At 33.9% G+C, this 18,340-nt stretch overlaps 1 protein-coding gene across 2 annotated transcripts; it reads left to right on the plus strand.

The window, feature by feature from the left end:
- The first annotated feature begins 701 nt into the window (after window positions 1–701).
- Window positions 702–7,716, plus strand: LOC126701642 (protein IMPAIRED IN BABA-INDUCED STERILITY 1). 2 transcript variants are annotated; one of them, XM_050399932.1, is made up of 9 exons: window positions 702–1,590; window positions 1,960–2,244; window positions 2,600–2,917; window positions 4,340–4,567; window positions 4,934–5,031; window positions 5,764–5,854; window positions 5,967–6,509; window positions 6,869–7,001; window positions 7,229–7,716. In XM_050399932.1, the coding sequence occupies exons 1-9, from the start codon at window positions 1,183–1,185 to the stop codon at window positions 7,273–7,275; spliced, it is 2,151 nt and encodes a 716-aa protein (XP_050255889.1). In that variant the 5' UTR covers window positions 702–1,182; the 3' UTR covers window positions 7,276–7,716. The 2 variants fall into 2 exon arrangements, with proteins under 2 accessions (XP_050255889.1, XP_050255890.1); XM_050399933.1 differs by having other exon boundaries at window positions 704–1,590; window positions 7,234–7,716.
- Window positions 7,717–18,340: the final 10,624 nt, after the last annotated feature.

Genomic DNA, 18,340 nt, shown 5'->3' on the forward strand with positions numbered 1-18,340 from the left:
GGTCTCTCTAGTCTGTCTCTCTCTCTCTTGTTACTTCCCACAAATCCCTAATCCCACGTAATGTAAACAAAGTTTCAAAATTTTTTATTCCTTTTATTTTTTCAAAAACACAAAGACAGAGACTTGTGGTTTAAGTCAACAACCACCCAACCAAAACACAATCCTCTTTAACCTCCGTTTACAATTAAAAAATTATAAGTAAAAATTATATTATTATTTAATTTATTTTTATTATTATTTATAAGTTTTATTATATTTTTTAATACTATTTATGAGTCCTACAATATTATTTTAATTAATTTTTATTTTTATTTATAATATTTTTAATAATAAATTTTTAATTTTAATAAAATAAACAGTATTCAAACAGAGTCTAAATATTCACACAAAATTAATAATAATTTCATCTTCCTTGCGCCTCACGCGCAACCCAATTTGCCAACCCCATTAATCCCTCAGATTTCCATGCATTTCCGCCACTACATGCATTCAAAGTTCAGCCTACGACCCACCATTGAAAATACAGACAGCAAAGTAGTTTTAATTTGAAAAAGGTTTGAAAGCAACAAAAAAAAAAAAAAAAAAACATGCTACTACTATACTAGAATTCTAGAAGCAATAAATAAAAACAAAACACAATTTCAAAATCCACTGCACCATTTATTAAGGTATCCCATCATTTTCAAAAAAGGAAACAAAAACAAATAAAAAGAAAAAAGAAAACACTTTTTTTGGTATGAAAAAACAAAAACAAAAGACTTGTTGATAATCCTCCGTTGATTCCGCAAAAATTCTGTTGTGTGAAAGCCGCATTAAAATCCTCTATCCACTATCTTCCGCAATCCTCGCAAAAACTGAACAAAGAAACTTTCACAATACACAGAGAGAGACAAAAACTTTAAGCAAAGCTTTTACAATCTTGGGTTATCTTTTTCTATAACAATATCTCAGTGACTGTTTGTATATATATATATAAATAAATAAAAAGCCTCATTTTGCTTCACTGCTTTCAATTCTTTGAAGCGCTTTTGTCTTCCACTTCCAACTTCTTCTTCTTCCTTCATTTTCGGAGATGGGTTTTTTCTGAACTTCAAGAATTTGACGGGTCGACCCGGGATGCTATCTGGGTCGCCGTGGTGGTGGTTGTGGTGGTTGTAGTGGGTGTGGGGGGCAGCGGCGGAGATGGGTTGCGTGAGCTCCAAGCAGGCGGTTTCCGTGACGCCAGCTGCTTTAGACCACTCGGGCGCTTTCGGGGCGGGGAATTCGGGTCGGATTCGGGTCGGGTCTGGAGAGAGCAATGGAGCAAAGAAGAAGAAGTCCGGTCATAAGAGTAGTGGTAACAGTTTCAAAAATGGTGGTGAGTCGGTTGTGGTGGGGTTGGGGCAGAGTGGGAGCGAGTTGGGTGAGTCAGGCAGAACGAGTTCGAATGGGAACGAGTCGTCACTGAGCTTCAGATTGGGGAACTTGCAAAAGTATGTGGAGGGTGAACACGTGGCAGCTGGGTGGCCGGCTTGGCTCAGCGCCGTCGCCGGCGAAGCCATTCACGGCTGGGTTCCTCTCCGACCTGATGCCTATGAAAAACTAGAAAAGGTAGTAATTTTTGGGACTTACTCTATATGTTCAAATTCATTTCTATTAAAAGCTTATAGCTTGATTTTACTTGTTTGAAATTATAAAATAAGTGACATGCATGGTAAGTAACTTATACAATAAGCCAAAACTTTTCCAAGTTTTCTGAAATGCTTTAGTGGGCTTAATCTGAAATGGGGTTTTGATTCTAATGATTTTAATGTGTTACTTATGTTTTCTATGCTGTGAAAAAGTCATTTTTTTGAAGAAGGTTATGTTGGGTTTATTGGGGTGTCTATGATTGGTGCTGTTTCATTTGAATTGTTTTACTTGCTTGCTATTTTGTGTGTTTTTGATTATGACTGGATTTTTTTTCAACTGCTTGAGTAGATCGGACAGGGTACATACAGCAGTGTGTTCCGAGCACGTGACCTGGAAACTGGGAGGATAGTTGCTCTGAAGAAGGTGCGGTTTGACAATTTTGAGCCCGAGAGTGTTAGGTTTATGGCACGAGAAATTTTGATTCTACGCAGGCTTGACCATCCAAACATTGTAAAACTTGAGGGCTTAATTACTTCCAGATTATCGTGTAGCATATACCTTGTGTTCGAGTACATGGAACATGATATTACTGGGCTCTTATCTTGCCCTGACATCAAGTTCAGTGAGTCACAGGTTTGCCCGGATTGCCTTAAACTCTTGAATGTGAAGATTTAATGCATGCAGTACTGAACTCTTCTGAGTTCTGACATATATAACATTGTATCAAGCATTCACCAGAAATACCTTAAATAAATTTGAATATGTTAATGAAGCTCATTCGCTTAAATTGTGAACTGAATTTGTTATGATGCTAAGAAAAAACAAGTAAACTCATTTTAATGCTTCGCTAAATCAGAATAAGAAAAATGGTATAAGAACAAATAAATGGAATAATTTACTATCCATTTGGTGTCCAAAGATTCCCATAGTGTGTTATCATTATATTTACTTGTATACTGAATAAAATGAGGTTGATTTTATTATGTAGATTAAATGCTACATGAAGCAGTTGCTATCTGGGCTTGATCACTGTCACTCAAGGGGTGTAATGCATCGGGACATTAAAGGATCAAATCTTTTGGTAAATAATGAAGGAATTCTGAAGGTGGCTGATTTTGGACTTGCAAATTTCTCTAGTTCTGGGCATAGGCAACCCCTGACAAGTCGGGTTGTCACTTTATGGTACCGTCCTCCTGAACTTCTACTGGGATCGACTGATTATGGAGCATCTGTGGATCTCTGGAGTGTTGGCTGTGTATTTGCAGAACTATTACTTGGAAAACCTATCCTTCAAGGGAGAACAGAGGTAATCAGCTTAATAAAGTAACTCATTTTGCATTTTTTTTTATTATAAATCTGAGTCTTAATATTTACAAATATTGCAATACCATAAGGATACCATTAGGAAAAGTATAGATTCAGTTGAAATGACTTATGTTAGTTGAATCAGAATTGGGATAATTTTTACCTCCAAGAAATGGCAATCACAAACTGGGCAAAATTTAAACAAGGGAGAGTAAAACCAATCTGAGGGTGTGGATGGGCTAGAGACAACTTCAAGGTTAAAGTCTTCCAATGGTTAGAAATATTACCAGAAATGGTGCTTTCAAGCATCTCTTTTGATTGCAACAACTAAAAGAAGTAAAATAAATAAATAGGCTAAAAGTTTTGAAAATAATGCCCTTTGTTTATGTCACGAAAGTGAGACATACTTCAATGTTTTCAAGCACTTTGTTTAACCTTCAAAGTCATTCTTTTTAACTGATCCCTATAATCTTGTACTTCCTGCCTCTTTAAGATCTTTATGGGTGAAACCATAAATGTGCTATATGACATGGAAGTTAGACATACTTTAGCGCTTGTGAAGTCACTCTTATTACTGAAGCTTAACTAGAAGATTCCTTTTGAGAATGCTACCAGGCATGTCCCCTTTGGTCAGCACTAGCAAGCTATTTTCTTGTTTCCTGTTGGTACTTGAGAATGCAGTTGGTCAATAGGATCCTCTCCCAGCAATATATATGGTCTGTTATCCTAGGTGAGACCCTCAAATATCTGTATTCACCTCTGTGTATGCTATTTTTCACTGCATTACCATCACTTTTCATGCAGAATAGACCTTTCTTTTTAGACTTTTGAATAAAATTAGTCACATTTTTTCCTACCTACTTTGAAATTGTAAGAAGCCATTTAACACTGCCTGAAACCAAAAATCGGCACAGACATTCAAATTGACATTTTAATCCTTTTTCTCCCAAGTGGTCTCCAATAATTGACTATAGACATGGGTATGTTTCCTAATAGAAAAATGGGAAGTTCTATCATTAAAGAAAGTTATTGTAGGTAGTTATTCAATTTATAATAATAAAAAATCCTTTTATTTTGGTAACATTTTTATCCAATGAACGTTACAACTTTCACCAATTAGGCAGCTATCTGTAATTAACATAATTTAACGTAGTAAGTTACAGAAATTTCCTTTTTGAAGTTTTAATTGTCTGCTTTGAATTATAGTTGAGGTATAAACATGCACATTTGGGATAATTCGATATGGCTGTTCCCAATGTGTGCATATGGAGCAAGCAAAGTGTAGGAGATGTATGTAAAGATGTATATAGACTGATAAAAGTATGCTATTATGTATAAATGAAGTTCTATGAATGATGGCTGTTCACATATTTACTTTAAAGTTTCCTACTCATGTTCTTATAGCTATGCTTTACTTTTACAGGTTGAACAATTACACAAAATTTTCAAGCTTTGCGGATCCCCACCTGAGGAATACTGGAAAAGAACCAAACTTCCTCATGCAACTCTATTCAAACCACAGCAACCTTATGATAGTTGTCTACGGGAGACCTTTAAAGATTTACCGAAAACCACCACAAGCTTGCTAGAAACCCTTCTTTCCGTAGAACCATACAAGCGAGGGACAGCCTCCTCTGCTCTTGCATCTGAGGTAGTTATGCGATGTAATATGATTATTTGTCTCATTTTAATTATTTGATATGATGGTTGAAAAGACTGCCTAGATTTATTTGGTATGCATGGAAGTGAGGTTACACTATTAAATCCATTATTTCTACATCATATGGTCATCAAGTCCATAGTGATTGCAATTCTTTTTCATCACAATGAGTTTTTGAGTAGTCCATGTTTTCTTTTTCTCATATTAAGTATTTTATCAATCCTTTATTTGTCCCACTTTCATGGTACAATGTCAAATAAATGCAGCATGCCTAGCAACATTTCATAACTGTCTTGAGCATTGTTTTGCATCATTTAGGATTCTTCTAATGCCATATACTCTTCATACTATATTCAGTATTTCACAACAAAGCCTTATGCATGCGATCCGTCAAGCTTGCCAATATACCCACCTAGCAAAGAGATTGATGCAAAAAGTCGTGAGGAGGCAAGGAGGTGAGGATTATCATTTTCTTTATATTGTCAAAAGTTTTACATGTTTTTATAGGAAAATAAAACGAAAAGAATAGAAAAATTACACAACTGGTTTGGACATCCCATCATGAAAAAGGAGCTGTTTGAGCTCAGTTGTCAACTAAGGCCAGTGTAAGAAGGGAGGATGGTAAACTAAACTGAGCATGAGAAGTTGAACTGGAATGATTTGATTACTCTTATTTTCATTTTTTAATGGATTTTATTATTTATTTATATCATAACTTATAGGCTATTATTTCATTTCTATGTCAAACTTCATTTAAAAAAGAAAAAGAAAATGTTCCCATTTTATCAATGTCTTTTAAAGGTTCAAAACCTAGAAAAGGAAAAAAAAAAAAAAGATGCAAGAGTTTTAATAAAAAAGGGAAAAAAAGAACATTGTTATTACTTTTCAAAAGTGATAAAACAAGCTCAAATTCTTAATGAGATTTTGACTTTAAAAAAATAAAAAATAAATAAACCCATAAAATGGCTTATTTTTGTTTTAATTTTTTTTTTAAAAAACCCCTAATTAACTGAAATCAATTCAGTTCCACCACTGGTTTGGGATTTGGAAAATATGTAGTGATGCTGAGAAATTTCAGTTTTGTTGTTAAACTGTTAATTGTCTGCAATTTCCAGCTTTATATGTTGTACTAGTGTTGTGTTATGTCATCTTTCCAAAACTACAATGACATTCAGAGAAATTTGCAGGAAAAAGATTGGTGGGAGAGTTCGTGGATCTGAAATGACAAGAAAGCCTGCAAGAAAACCCCATGGAATCTGTAGATTGGCACCAGCAGAGGTGTGTGTGCGTGTGTGTGTCCGAATCCACATGTAGAACATATATATACATATATGGTGTAGTTACCAAGGGGAGCTACTTCTTACTGATGTACTTGTCCTTTTTCTTGCAGGAAATAGCAAACCAAAGTTACCAAACTCAACATTCTCATAAGATTAATGTTAGCAATGGAGATATTGTTAAAGAAGTAAACTCCATGGTAGATGTGGCAGCACGAAAGCAATCAATTGATAAACTTGAGGACGCTTCCCACGTAAAGAATGCATCTCAAGGTGACATTCCTTTTTCTGTCCCCTTACAAGTATCTACATCAAGTGGTTTTGCATGGGCGAAAAGGAGAAAAGATGATGCATCCATAAGATCACACAGTAGGTCTACTTCAAGGGGACACATTTACAATATTGTAGAGCCTACTGCATTGCATACAAAGAACAATTTTGACTCCAAAAGGCATGAAAATGGGGATGTTATTCACGGGGCCCGCACAAATTCTAGAGGCCATGATTCATATGAGATTGCCAAGCTTGCAATGCAGAACAATTGGTGCAAGTTTGAGCGTCCAGATTCATTTGACGCATCTGATGAGTACCACTCTCAGGAACTATCAATGGCACAGTATCAAAAAGAGGAAATGGCAGCTAAAAGAAGCAATATCGTAAGTTTGTTAGAATGATTTCCAATTTTACATATTCTACATTTGAAATTTTATTAAAAAAGACGAAAAGAAATAGTAGTAGTAATGTGAAATGATATGCATTTACAAGCTTAGAACTTGTACAACAATAATAAAGCCTTATTCCCAAACTTTTTTGGGACCAAAACTTGTATGATAATAAATTGTTTGAAATCAGAAGTAAATCCAAAGAGGTGTTCATTCAAGTTGATAGATTCATGCTTAAATTTTAATGGGGCTATTCATTTCTCAATACATATATAGACTAAAGGTGCCCTTAAATTGATAGATATTTATACGTTCGTTATATCTTTAGTTGATTAATTTTGGGCTTCTAACAGGGCTACCGGGATCAAGGGGACAAGGTTGAGTTTTCTGGACCCTTACTATCTCAATCACATAGAGTTGATGAACTTCTAGAGAAACACGAACGCCACATTCGCCGAACAGTGAGAAAATCGTGGTTCCAAAGAGGTATGACAATAATAATAACAACATCAGTACTTGTCTTCCCTACTTTAACATTCATGGTTTCAATTCAGTACTTGTATAACAAATTCTACCCTTTCTATGTTTTTATTTATTTTATTTTTTATAGCTTTACTTGTGTTGTTCCATCTCATGCTTAGCCCTAAATCTCTTCTAAAAATTCGATTAGCTTTACCTGTCTCTATTTGTGGTTAACGGTGTGATATTTGAAGTGCAGGTAAAAAGCATGGGAAATAATTATCAGATATGCTTTGTGTGAGTGATTTTGGAAGAGAATTATTGTTCTCCAAAAACAAAATCTGATTATTAACAGAATTCCATCATGGAAGAACATATTTATACCACATTGGCATATCCAGTGAACATGCCATTAAATTGTCAGGAAAATAAAATATCCAGCGTGACTCATGGCCAATGAAGCTGGAAGCTACAGTATGATGCAACTAATATTTAGCTCTTAAAAAGACAAAGGAAGTAGAAAACAAGGAGAGGTTGGAATGACTGGATTGCTGTCTTCTTTCACTCAGTAATAGTTAGCGTTTTTTTTATCATTCATTTAAAATGTAGTGCCTCTATGTTATGATGTAAACCATCCGGCTATGTATATATAAATGGTAATAGATTTGAGAAGAGTTCTGTACTGCTGTACATTTTTTATGGTTCATGAGGCTCAAGGCAACAGGCTTACCTTTCTTTGTCATCCTTTGGCTTTGCTTCTTTTCCAAGCCTTTCTTCAGCAAAAGAGCAACTAAAACCAACCTCAAAATTCCATTTGAGAAAGAGAGTACACCGGATACGCTGAATAATTTTGTCCCCCCAATTCTTGAACGGAAAGGGCAAATTATTAAATTTTCTGCATCTCTTCAAACAAATTTGAAATTTCTTCATATATATTATTCTTTCTTGGGTATTTTCTGCACATGTGATAGAAGAAACTGTCAAGTTTTAACTCCACAAATTTCATACATACAGTGGATAGCACTCTGGGAACTTTACCTTTTCAAAGAAGAAAAGTATCATCAGTAATAATGATGTCTCTTTTAATAAGGTTTTTCTGGGCTTCTCTTTACTTTGAGAAGACCCTTATACTACTATAAGCAGGACCTGAGTCTAGTGTTGCTTTGGATGTAGGCCCAGATCAAATACAAGGCTTGAACGAACCCAGCCTAGCCAGTGAAACAGGAACTTGTAGGTTCTCCCAAGCCCATATCTGCCAGGAAATAATCTAAGGCCCACAGATCCCAACAAAACCCATTTGACACATGTATAAAATTAGTAATATAAGCCCAAAAAGTAATGTTGGTGCATGTTCTCTATACAACGGCGTGTGTGTGTTTTTTTTAAGAAAAAAAATTTATAATTAAGTGGTTGGGGTGGGGAGATTTAAATCGTGGACGTCTCTCTTAGAAACTCCAGGAAGTTTCAATTGAGTTACAAGTCAAACTTCGTTTGGCCTACATTATTTTTTTATCTCACCGGGAGATTTTATCTCATATTATTTATATATTGTTTAAATGTGTTTATTTTTTTATCTCACCAGGAGATTTTATCTCATATTATTTATATATTGTTTAAATGTGTTTTTGTGCATATTCTATTTACATCTCTTGAACACACTTGTCTCTTTAGCTCTTAGTACTATCATTGTCACCTCTTCATTTTTTTTTTCTTTTCTAATCATTGAATTTTTTTTTCCTATCTAAATAATACTTCCCAGTGAAAGAGAAAAGAAATTACTAAGAAAGAAAACTAGAGCTATCTAGCTCCTTGCTTCCTAGGCAAAAATCAAGGATGGAAGATATTTGAATGTAATATTTCAAAAAAGAGGCCATTTGGAAAAATTATAGGCAATGAAATTAGCTTACATATAGGTATGATTTACAATCCATTCAATAAAGGAATTTAATATAATTAATTTTGGTTCTAGTTCTAAATCATCTATAGAACTATGTGGAGAGATAGAGAAGTTCTAAAGTGGTTGGGCTTTTTCTTTTTCTTATAGAAAAGGTTGGTTTAAATTTAGTGCATCTCCACCACAGATTACATATCTATATTCCATAGTTGTTGCTTTCTTTACTACTAGATTTGCCACTTTGATCTCTGCTACCAAGGAATCTTAGTTATCTAATTAGCAGTGGCAAAATACCTCCATTATTTGTCTTGCTCTCGCTCCAGGCAAGTTTTTATTGCTCTGATGCGTGAACAAGGTGAGGATAGAGTTTTCATGATTTATCTTGGGCCTAGCTGTACCGAGCAAATATATAATCTTTCATGCATAATATAATTATTAAAAACTTGTTTATACTACGGAATATTATTGTACCTTTTTTCCTTTTTCAGGTGAGTTAATATAATTATACCTTAAATGTTCAAAGTGCATGTTTTTTTTTTTGGGGGGGGGTGTTGTAAAGCATCCCTTTCTGAAGAGTGCATTAATATTTGTGGACATGTGACCTTGTGAGGTATGAAATGCTCAAGTTGCGTTCTTTTTAGAGACTAATTATAATCATCTCTTCACTATTCAAAAGGTGTGTAACTGCAAAAATAAGCATAGATTATTTAAAAGCTGTCAATCTTGTTTTGACAATAATTTCCATTGTAATGATGGATATATAGTGGTCCAAGCTCTGGCATTTTCTTGCCAACTTTCTAATGTATCCACTTTCTGGATTTTGGGCCACTATTAGACCTACTTGCCCGAAATACTAACTGTACAAAAATAGGACACATTATAATTTCAAGCATATAATTCTTCTATCAATTTGTACCCTAAGCTTTTATCATCTTTGAATTTTGTGTATGAAATAAAACCTTTTTACAAACTTCATGTGAAACTCCTATCAAGTAGAACAAAACTTTGCATGGCTGAACTTTTTGAAACAAACTTAGGCTACTCAATCTCAAAGGCCTTTTTTGCTAAGCAACATGAATTTTGGAAATACTTAGGAAAAAAGCATCAAGTCAAACTTATTTAGTTATGTAGTATGTTTTTTTGGAACTCGAGTTTGTCAAACTCGAATTTCAAGCATTATAGCAATCCAGTCAAACATAATGCTAAGAACTCGAGTTTGATAAACTCGAGTTTTACTTGGAACTCGAGTTTGACAAACTTAAGTTCCAAAAATATACTATATAATTAAATAAATAAGTTTTTTTTTTTTTGGTAAACAAATAAATAAGTTTGATCATGTGCTATTTAGCAAATATTTCTTAAAATTATACTATTTAGCAAATTTTTCCCAATTTCAAATACAAAATGTTTAAAGGCATCAATAGTAAACTAGTTGATATGGTTATCTTCTTTGAATTCATTGATTGAATATTAATTTGCTCTAACATTGACTGCCTAAGTACACATTGATTTTCATAAGAGTTTTCAATATTCATTGATTGAATATTGAAAACTTTTTTTACATTAATATCAAAGTTGTAATCACAACATTTCTGTCCGTCAATCAAAAAGATAAGGACCCCAAACCTAAAGCTTTTCCTTTATCCAATATCCAATGCATTGATAGCAACCATAGCCTTGGCTGAAACTGAGAAACTGAAAGCCATGGCATTTTTTGCAGCCTTTGTCGTGGTCTGCTATATGGGATTATCTTTGTCGTTCTTGCTGTAACAATTTTGCTAGTTGGGTTAATAGGAAAAGATAGCAAATAATTATAAACAAAGAGTTAATTTGTTAAATGCCAAGTACATCACAGTCAAATTTAAGAGAACACAGCACATAATCTATCAGCATCAGTGGTTAGCTAGCAAGTATCAATGGATGAGAACAGGCACAAGAGTACTATCTAGCTAGGATGGTGCATTGGATTAAGCCGCTGGCAAAGGCAAATTTGTGAGATAAGTTGGTGGGCAATTACAATAGGGGTGGTTTTGTCATTGAAATTTGAATCATTGGAGAAGAGTACTACTGGCTGCAAATGCATCATTGTGATGATAAAGTCGTAAAGGAAAAAAAATGGGCCATTGTGTCACTACCACAGAAAATGAATATGTATTTGGCTCTTTGCTCTTAATTTTTTGACAAGAGGATGCTCTCTTTTTATTGGTTTTTTTTTTTCTTTAATTTTTTTTCAATTTAATTTGTTCCCCCTCGTCTTTTCTTCCTGTCTATATTGGAAAATATCTTGTGTCTAATAAACAATCAATTTGAAGGCAAATGTTCGACCAAATTGACCCCACTTCACTTGATAATGAACTCTTAAAATTTATTATATTGAGAGTGTTAAAATGGAATTTTTCTGACTACACTCAATTATTCATGTATTATTTGTCAAAGACATCAACTTTTTTCCGTTTAAAAAGGAGATTGGAATGGAAGAAAGGAAGTTTTCAATCGCAGGTAAAACTTAAATACAATACTTTAGGTACAGTACATTAGGTTTCTCGATTGAATTCAAACACTTATTTGTTTTCATGAATTTAATTGTCCTTAAAAAAGATAAAACTATTTGTTTCTTGTTGGTCAATACAACCAAGTGTTTGAATTCAACTGGAGTACGTAATGGCTATTGTACTGCACCTACAATTATCTAAGTTTTTACCCTTTAACATTCAACAATTTTTTTACTCAAAACTTTTTAATGAAAAAGAAAAGGATCAGATGTTTACGTGAAGCTAATCTTCCTAATTTTGGCTAGGACACCTTCCACTCTGGGAAGAAGTAATTAGCACATATAAATTAACCTAACTTTTTTTCTCAAAAAAAAAAAAAAAATTAACCTAACTTTAACCATATTTCTTTAATTGGCGAAAGGCAGATGACTAATTATTTCTGTAAATTTTGCATGTATGTGCTTTTGAAATTTGAAGTGAGCTTAGGACTTGTGATACATATATATATATATATATATATATATATAAAAGTGGTATCTTAGTTTTTTGATTAGTCTATTTCACTCCATGCTCGTTGAGATACTCTAAGAATCCCATGAGCCAATAATATAATAGATGAAACTTAAGATTTTTGGATTTTTAACACATCATTCAAATCTATTAACCCATCACCTAGGTGACTCAGAAGGGACTATAACCCTATATTGATTGTTGTGATAAAGCAGCATTGTAACGTGATTTTATTTAATCCATTGATTGAATCATACTTGTAGTCTCTCTAATCCATATAAGTAAATTCTTCTTAAAAAAAAAAAAAATCAATATAAGTAAATTATTGTAGATTTTAATGACTATATGAACTCTTTGAAATGATCAATTGATAAAAAGAATATCATGAGCCGATAATATAATAGATGAAACTTAAGACTTTCGGGTTTTTAACACATCATTCACATCTATTAACCCATCACTCAGGTGACCCAGAAGGGACTATAACCCTATATTGATTGTTGTGATGAAGTTGCATTGTAACGTGATTTTATTTAATCCATTGATTGAATCATACATGTAGTCTCTGTAATCCATATAAGTAAATTCTTCTTAAAAAAATAATCAATATAAGTAAATTATTGTAGATTTTAATGACCATATGAACTCTTTGAAATGATCCACTAATAAAAAGAATACTTTCTTGTTATTGATTGGAATGATCACATGACCTTTCTTCAATTTGTACTCTATATAATTTCCCAAACGAATGCTTCCAAAATTTTAATCTTTTGCTGATGTTAATTAGTATTTCATTGCTTCTTATTAGTATAGTATTATTTTGGCAATTAACACATTTCATTCATTAGAGGTGGGTCCAGATTCTTTAAAATAAGATTGGCCTAGCTAAAGCAACTGTAAATTTGCTCTCTCCATAATTGCTCCAACAAACACATGATGGTATTTCTTATAGCAACATTGATAAATGTTCCACTTCCACACCAAACTGGCTTTCGAAATTAATCACATTGAAATCACAAAAGATTTCTGATTTCTCATCATCTCTCCCCCCCTACGGATTTCCGAGTATACTTGAGAGTAAATATTTATTCACTCATATCATACTGATACTGCACATGCCACGCAACGATCGAGTGGCCTCAATCATTTCACTAATACCGCGTTTTGTACCTCTGTCTTTTTCCTTACGTGTTAATCAAATATCACGCTCCATTGCATGTACGACACGTGGATCTATATGAGGCTCTGTGATTTTTTTTTTTTTTTTTTAATTTTTATGAATGACATTACTAGTGAACGATTATAAAGAAGCTAATATTTTTATTAGACTTACTTATTCTCGGTGTGTAATAACATAATAATTAAACTCTCAAAGTAGCTGCTAGCTAATAATTTTCAATGAGTATTTTTTTAAGATAAGATAGAATTCAAGGCATCCGCTCTATGGTTATTGCTATTTATCGTCAAATTAAGACACTAATTGATTTTTGTGTAGGTAAGGATTCAAACTAGTTCGAACCGATTTAGACCCTCTTAATTTCTAAGTGATATGGAGATGTAGCACAATCTAGACCCTAGGTTTACTACACTTTAAATCACAACCATTAAGTAGACACTCTTCATTTAATATAGAAATAGAGAAGATCCAAATACCGAACACTAAATTTCTTATTTAACGATAAGAAACTTTACAAATTGAGCTAATTCTAAAACCCACAATTTTCAATAAGTTTAAGAACACATCCAATTCCACAACATATATATTAAGGTGTCAAATTGTAATCAGAGTATTATCATTTTCACATAGATCCATTATTGACACAGTACGACACTATTATTGTGCATCATTCACAATTTTGACATCTTAACAATTAACATGTTCTTTATTTACGAAGAATTATCTAGGGCTTTTCATAATATGGTCAAACCGCCTTATCAGCTACCTCCACTTAAAACCAGTGCCTGATGATTGTAAAACGGATCTCTTTGCTGGCTTTCCTTTGTCCCATATTATAAGATACGTATTATTCACGTGATGTGAAATAGTACTATTTATTTGCCTTTCTATCTGCTGAAAACATTTAACTTTGACACTTGTAGCATAACATAATGAAAGAAACATTTTACCTCTGTCCATCAACACCTTACAAAATGAAAGTTTAAACATTGAAAATTCATTTTAAAAACAATATAGATTAACGGAAAATCTTCTATCTTTGATGTCAAAAAAAAAAAAAAGATGAACGGAAAATCATTATGTGTTAAAAGAATAATGAATTTGTGGCATGCACGTTTATAAACAACGAATTTTTCTTTCATACCAATCAAAAGTTTAATGAAGCATTGATGATCACATTAAGAAGCTTGCACATGGAAATTGATAGGAATAAGACTTCAACGAGTTTGTCTTCCATATAACAATCAAACGTTCAATGCAGTAATAATCACATTAAGAAGCTTGCACATGGCTAATGAAAGAAACAAATTAAACTTTGATTTTGTGTTAAGTGGTAATTTTAGTGTCTATTGATAGAATTGAGGTCATCATAATCGGTAAGAACCAAAATCATTACACTGATAACACGGCAAGTAAGAGCATTCACATAATCACATCCGGAAATGCACCAAAAAAAAAAAAAAAAAAAAAGCATTTTGCATCATCAAAAGACTATTTTGAATAATACGCCCTCACATACTCCATTTAACTATTCTTTTTATATTCAATTTTTACATTGCTATTTTAACAATACACCATACATCTCATACTTTATTCTTTTTTTTGGATTCAAATAACTAGTGCCGGCATAAAATAATGGTTTTAATATATAAATGATGCTACAATAGACCTTTACTTTTAGATGTTTGTTATAGCAAAATGAAAAATTCCTGATAAATTACCAAATGTATGGATTTTTTTTTTTTTTTTCAGCTTTTAGTTGCAAAATTAACATGCAAAATAAATAAATAAAATACAAAATAGAGCATTGGAAGGGAATGCTAGGGTAGAGTGTGCATGGGTTGAGTGTGTTGGGTTGGATCAATGGATCGTGCACACATGTTTATATCTCATGAAAATTTGGGATTTCATCAATTATTTAAAAACTTTTTTTAATAAATTATTACAATTCATATAATAAGGTTAAATTATATTCCAAATTTTCAAATCCATCAAAACTAATTCTTAAAACACTAAAATCAATCAAACTAAAAAAAAACTAAAATATGAATAATATAAAAAATAAATATATATACATGGTAGGTCAGGTTAGGTAAGATGGGTTGAAAAAACTATCAACCCAAATCCAACCATATTTAAGACTCAAAATAAAATTCAAACCCAACCCACAAAAACCAACCTAAGGTGTTATGGTGGGCCTTTTTGCAACTGCGAGCAGGGTTGCCTCCTACCACACTATGGCCCAAAGGTTCTGGGTAGGAAAGTCAAGACCAGCTTGGCTGCAACACACCCAAAATCGGCTTGTGCGCAAATTAAGGTCCCTTTGCTAAAACTTTGGTAACATGCCCATGGCAGAGGAAACTATTACAAAAGGGTTATGGCAGGCATATATAATATAACAACAATAAAAGGGAGTATGCTTACTGTCTTGGAAAACATAAAAAATATTGAATGAAATAAAAGGTAAAGCAATGCAGCAATATAAATAAGATAATAATAATAAGAGGGAAATAACACCAATGCTTAATCAATAAAACGAAAGAAGAAACGGTTACTCTGTTGTGCTGGGTTGTCTTACGGAGTTAAGTCCAAGAAGGAAACCACTTCTTCAATGTGGGTAACCTCACAGAGAGATCCTACCATGGAAATTATTACAAAAGGGTTATGGCAGGCATATATAATATAGCAACAATAAAAGGGCGTATGCTTACTGTCTTGGAAAACATAAAAAATATTGAATGAAATAAAAGGTAAAGCAATGCAGCAATATAAATAAGATAATAATAATAAGAGGGAAATAACACCAATGCTTAATCAATAAAACGAAAGAAGAAACGGTTACTCTGCTGTGCTTGGTTGTCTTACGGAGTTAAGTCCAAGAAGGAAACCACTTCTTCAATGTGGGTAACTTCACAGAGAGATCCTGCCATAGAAATTACCCACTTTGAGAGAATGAGCCTAAATGGCTTATGCTCAAATTCCTTAATCCTTAATAGAGGGTAGGCTTTTAGAGGGAGAGAAGGGATTAGCCTATTGGTGCATGCCTGCTATCTCATTGTTGTCTACTCTCTGTTTTTCTTTCTAACTCTCTTTCTTTTCTAAGTTTTACAACTCTGTTTCCACTCTCTTCTTTTTCAGTGTTGTTATGTTATCTCTTTGCTTCCGTGTTCCTTTTCCCCTTTTCTATGCACGGCAGGGGATCCTTTTTATATTGGTTGCCTTTATGTGTTTTTACTATTTTACCTCTTAACTGCTTTTGTTTGGGTGTGGGTGTCCTTCTAGACCACCCACTAGTCTGTTAGCTACTTAGCCACCACCACTTACCTGTGCTGGCCGTGCTATATCCCATTACCAGACAAATAGTCTTATTTTGTTTGCTTGCTCACCATGGCATCCCCATTCGGATAAGGGTGGACATTCTCTCTCACTATCCCTCATGGCATGCACCTAGTGATTCCAACTCATCTTTCCTTCTTTTGGGTGGTATGTCATCCCAGTAAGACATTTCCCCCAAAAGAATTTGAGCGTGAACCCCAAAATAGGCTCTACTTTTCTCCCTATCGCCAGACCATACCCTCTCTTACCTCTGACCCATAGCCCACCACTTCCTATATTGGCTGGGTATAGGTTGGTGGTGCCTAAGTCTTGTGTGTGCGCTCCACTTCCATGTGTGTCCATGACTTGTCTGCTGCTCATGCGTTTGCCATGACTTGAAGGCCTGTCTGTACATTCTGTTGCTCGTTCTTGACCTCTTGTAGCGTGAATGCTTTCTTGAGCCTTCGTTCTTCATATTTTACTTCCTTCCTGGGCTGGGCCTTGCTTGATTGTGGCTTATTCCTTCTCTAATCCATCTTTGACCCCTTTCGTAGGCCCGCTAGCACTTCTGTCATGCCATTCTGTCATTCTTGCTATGTCATTGTATGACTCGCGCTTGTAGGGTTCATTTTGGGCTTGCTGTATACTTTCCCTTTGCTTAATTCTCATGGCCCAGTATTACCATTGGGCTAGTATTCATACTATTTTGGGCTTTCTTGACTCATTCTATTGCTTCTGGGCTTCCTTGGCCCATCTCATTCTTTTGGGCATCCTCAGCCCATTTGCTTTTCTAGGGCATCCTTGACCCATTTCCTTTTCTTTGGGCATCCTTGGCCCATTTTACTCCCATGGGCCTTTGCTAAGTCTCTTAGGCTTCCCCGGCCCAAATTGCCACATCCTTTACTTTTGGGGTTCATGGGTTTTCCATCAATCCCTTACTCACTTAATTCATTACTTCAGGTCTCTTTGACCCATTCTTGCTTGCTTTCTTTTTCATATAATGCCCATGGGTTTACTTATTTTCTTTGGGCTCCTTTAGGCCTGCTTGCTTTCTTTAAGGCCCATTTATTATTTTATAGGCCTATAATCCATTATTCCTGTCATTCGAGCATGATGCTTTCTTCCCAATTTACTAACTCTTTTCCTTTCATATTGTTGGGCTTCTTCCTGCTATTGGGCCTTTCTGCCAAAGTAGGCATCAATAGGTGTCAAGTTGGGTTGGATTGGGTCAATTTTATTGGGTTGGTAGGTTTAATGCACACCCCTAATTAATAGAAAGTGTATTTGATTTTTTTAATAAATTATAAATTATCCACTGTGGTTTGTCACTTTAATAATTTAATCTAAAAAATATATTTTATAGATAGATATTGGGAGAGTAGGAGTAGGAGGTAGCGTTCAAATCACATAAACCTCAATCCACAAAATTTCTATTACTACATTTACTAAATCCTTATAGTATGTTTAGATGAAATTCCTATTGCTACATTTACTGAATCCTTATAGTATGTTTAGATGAAGGGAAAAAGTGTGTAGAAGAAATAAAAAAAAACAATTAGGTTTTTCATCCAAAATAGGCGCTAAATGTTTCACATTTTTCATCCAATATAGTCTTGCCTACGCATTGTGTAGCACATGACACGTGTGAATTAACATTTCCTTTGGATGGAAGCCTAACAGTTTTATTTTAGTCTAAACTTTATGATTTTCAATGTAGCAATTAAAAATCTTGTTGATGGAATGGTGACGGTGTCAAAACACAATAATATTAATTTGTAAAATACTTTTTTTTTTCTTTGATGCAGATCTCTTATAGAGGTTTAAATATAGGATCTGACATATTTTGTAAGGCTTTTTTTCCCCAGTCATTTAGTTATATCATATGTATATCACATGAGTACTGACCATTCGTTACTTCTAACATCGAGTTAAGGGAAGAATCTTAATTAAATCATTCAAGGAACAGCGTAATGATTTG

This window comes from Quercus robur, chromosome 10 (assembly GCF_932294415.1).
Source record: "Quercus robur chromosome 10, dhQueRobu3.1, whole genome shotgun sequence".
In the NCBI taxonomy this organism is placed as follows: Eukaryota; Viridiplantae; Streptophyta; class Magnoliopsida; order Fagales; family Fagaceae; genus Quercus; species Quercus robur.

Bases quoted from the DNA above. Each gene is read 5' to 3' on its own strand.
- LOC126701642 (XM_050399932.1), top strand. From the start codon at position 1,183: ATGGGTTGCGTGAGCTCCAAGCAGGCGGTTTCCGTGACGCCAGCTGCT. The intron at 2,245-2,599 runs GTTTGCCCGGAT...TTTATTATGTAG, and splicing joins TCAAGTTCAGTGAGTCACAG to ATTAAATGCTACATGAAGCA. The intron at 7,002-7,228 runs GTATGACAATAA...TGATATTTGAAG, and splicing joins AAAATCGTGGTTCCAAAGAG to TGCAGGTAAAAAGCATGGGA.